This window comes from Sceloporus undulatus, chromosome 8 (genome assembly GCF_019175285.1).
Source record: "Sceloporus undulatus isolate JIND9_A2432 ecotype Alabama chromosome 8, SceUnd_v1.1, whole genome shotgun sequence".
Lineage (NCBI taxonomy): Eukaryota > Metazoa > Chordata > Lepidosauria > Squamata > Phrynosomatidae > Sceloporus > Sceloporus undulatus.
The window spans coordinates 25330826-25333013 of NC_056529.1; the positions used below are offsets into that span (position 1 = coordinate 25330826).

The window sequence follows — 2188 nt, forward strand, 5'->3', positions numbered from 1 at the left end:
GTGATGGGTTGTCAAAAGCCCAGATGAAAGCTACAAGTTCAATAGCAGTAGGCTGTTTTGAAAATCTGGTAGTTGGAGTTGGACAACAATTCAATTAGCACCTCCAAAATTTGAATCATTAGGATATTCATCATTGCAGCCCTCACCTATTTTCCCCCATAAACGTCTGCAGAAGTCCAGTCTCTTGCAAGAGCAACACACTATTGAACAACACTGAACAAATATTTACTCAACTGAAAAACAACCACGTGAGGAAAACAGGAACATCAGGGATGCAGCAGAAAGGCAGAATAATTTCCTTTTATTGACCATAATGCATTGAAGAGCATGGGATTTTGTTAGTTCATATGTCCATTATTTAGCTGAAATAAAATTAAGTTGAAAGGTAAATGAAGGCAGGCCAACAAAAACTGCTTCCAGATCTTAAGGTTATGTGATGCTTTGTGGAAGCTAAAGATGTGGAAATGATGAAACCAATAATTAACAAACCAAAGAGGACACAAACTGTGAAAGACACCAGCTGCCTTTGGTTTAAAACTATTGAGTTTTTATTTTGTTTTTGTTTTTTTGCAATGAACAGATGAAAATCCTAATAAAAATACACTGGAAAAGGCTAAAAGAAACAGATTCCTAAAATAAGAGGTTTGAGTCCAAGTGTAATTGGTTTCAATACTGACTGACCCACTCTATTTCACAATTATTTTCAACACCTTTCAAACCTTGGAAGAGATTTGCTCAAAAACCAGGAGGCTGGAGATTAAAAGCATCGTTTTGATTAAAGCTGAATGTTGTGTCTGACTTTCAAAGGAGCCCTGCAAAGGCTCTGGTCTCATATCATGATGCAGATGTATGGATCTAGGGAAGCCTGACAAGATCTGGTGACTTCAGGACAACAGCTGTAGAACTTTCCGAATGCGCTCACATTTCTCCAAAAGGCTAGCATCTTCTGTTTCGGACTTGTCATATTCCTTCATCAAGGCTTCTGCTTTCTGCACGGTCGTCTCTCGCGCATTGCCTTGGAGGCCTTCAAGGTACCGCAGCAAAATGGAAAAATAGCTATCAGGAACCTTTAAGAAGGAAAAGAAGAAAAGGTGAACTACCCAGACCGACTCATGGCTTTTGGCAATAGCAACACTAAAAGGTGGACATTCAGAAAAGGAAAATCCCCTATTACCAGCTGGTAACGCTTCTGGGTCTGTTATGCAACCCAGGACAAGCTAAAAGTTTTTTGTTCAGCCTCATGAATGCTAGTCGTACAAAAGGTGAAAGCTAAAGAACAAATGCAATAAAGATGCACTTCCCTGGCTAATGTTCAGAGTGAGGAAGATAAACATCAGGCATACCTTTTCTTTATCATACATGTGTAACAGAAGCCACGTTTGCCTTGTCTTTTGAAACTTCCATTCTCTGGGGCTCTCAGACCAGCTGCAGAAAAACAAGTAAACAGGTAAACTAATTGAGCAAGATAATACAGAAAGAAAATAAACCTCTACATCTATGGAAGGCAATTCCTAGAGGTCCCAGGATATACATTATGTTTCTGATTGGGTCTCAGAGTAAGCACAGGGGTCCAAGAGTCCAGAGACACTTCAAGAGAAGCTGCTTAAAAGCTTGGATAACATTCCCAGTATGTCATCTCCAAACATTACTTACCATTGGGTGTGCTGGTGAAGTCTGATGAAGACAGTGCAACAGCATGAGGAGGGCTATTATTTACCCACCTATTGTAAACAGATGTGGAAGCTTCTGCTCAACCCATGGCTCCACTTAAAGACAGTAGTGGGCGCAAGCCTAAGACTAGTTATGGAATCTTGCAAAAACAAGGTTTATCATTGTGTGTTCACTTGGATGGCACGACCCTCCAAGAAGTTTGCCAGTGCTTGATTTTAAAATGGGTTATGGTTAGATGGGTTGAAGGGGAGTCTGGTGGTCTTGACTGGTTAAATCATGGAGGAGAAAGTGTACCCCTGGGGCCTTATGCAACCCTACCAAAGCTGGTTTTCAAGCCCCCAGTTTCTTGAAATTCCTGAGATCAACTATTCTCTGGAGATAAAAAGAATAAACCATCTCTCCTAGAAGTGCCCAAGAGTGGGAATTTACCTTGTAAATAGGTTGCTGCCACCTAACCATATAACCTAACTCTCCTTCCACATTTTTCCAATCTGAAGTGGACTTCTCACTACTTTGC

At 40.7% G+C, this 2188-nt stretch overlaps 1 protein-coding gene across 4 annotated transcripts in view; it reads right to left on the reverse strand.

The window, feature by feature from the left end:
* Positions 1 to 525: 525 nt before the first annotated feature.
* Positions 526 to 2188, reverse strand: part of C8H7orf50 (chromosome 8 C7orf50 homolog) — a 92136-nt gene continuing 90473 nt past the window's right edge. For all 4 annotated transcript variants that reach the window (XM_042480632.1, XM_042480634.1, XM_042480633.1 and 1 more), the window contains 2 exons: positions 1344 to 1425; positions 526 to 1067 (listed from right to left, as the gene is read on the reverse strand). In XM_042480632.1, the coding sequence (XP_042336566.1) occupies positions 885 to 1067; positions 1344 to 1425 (265 nt within the window). In that variant the 3' untranslated portion in view covers positions 526 to 884. The remainder of the gene's footprint in view (positions 1068 to 1343; positions 1426 to 2188) is intronic.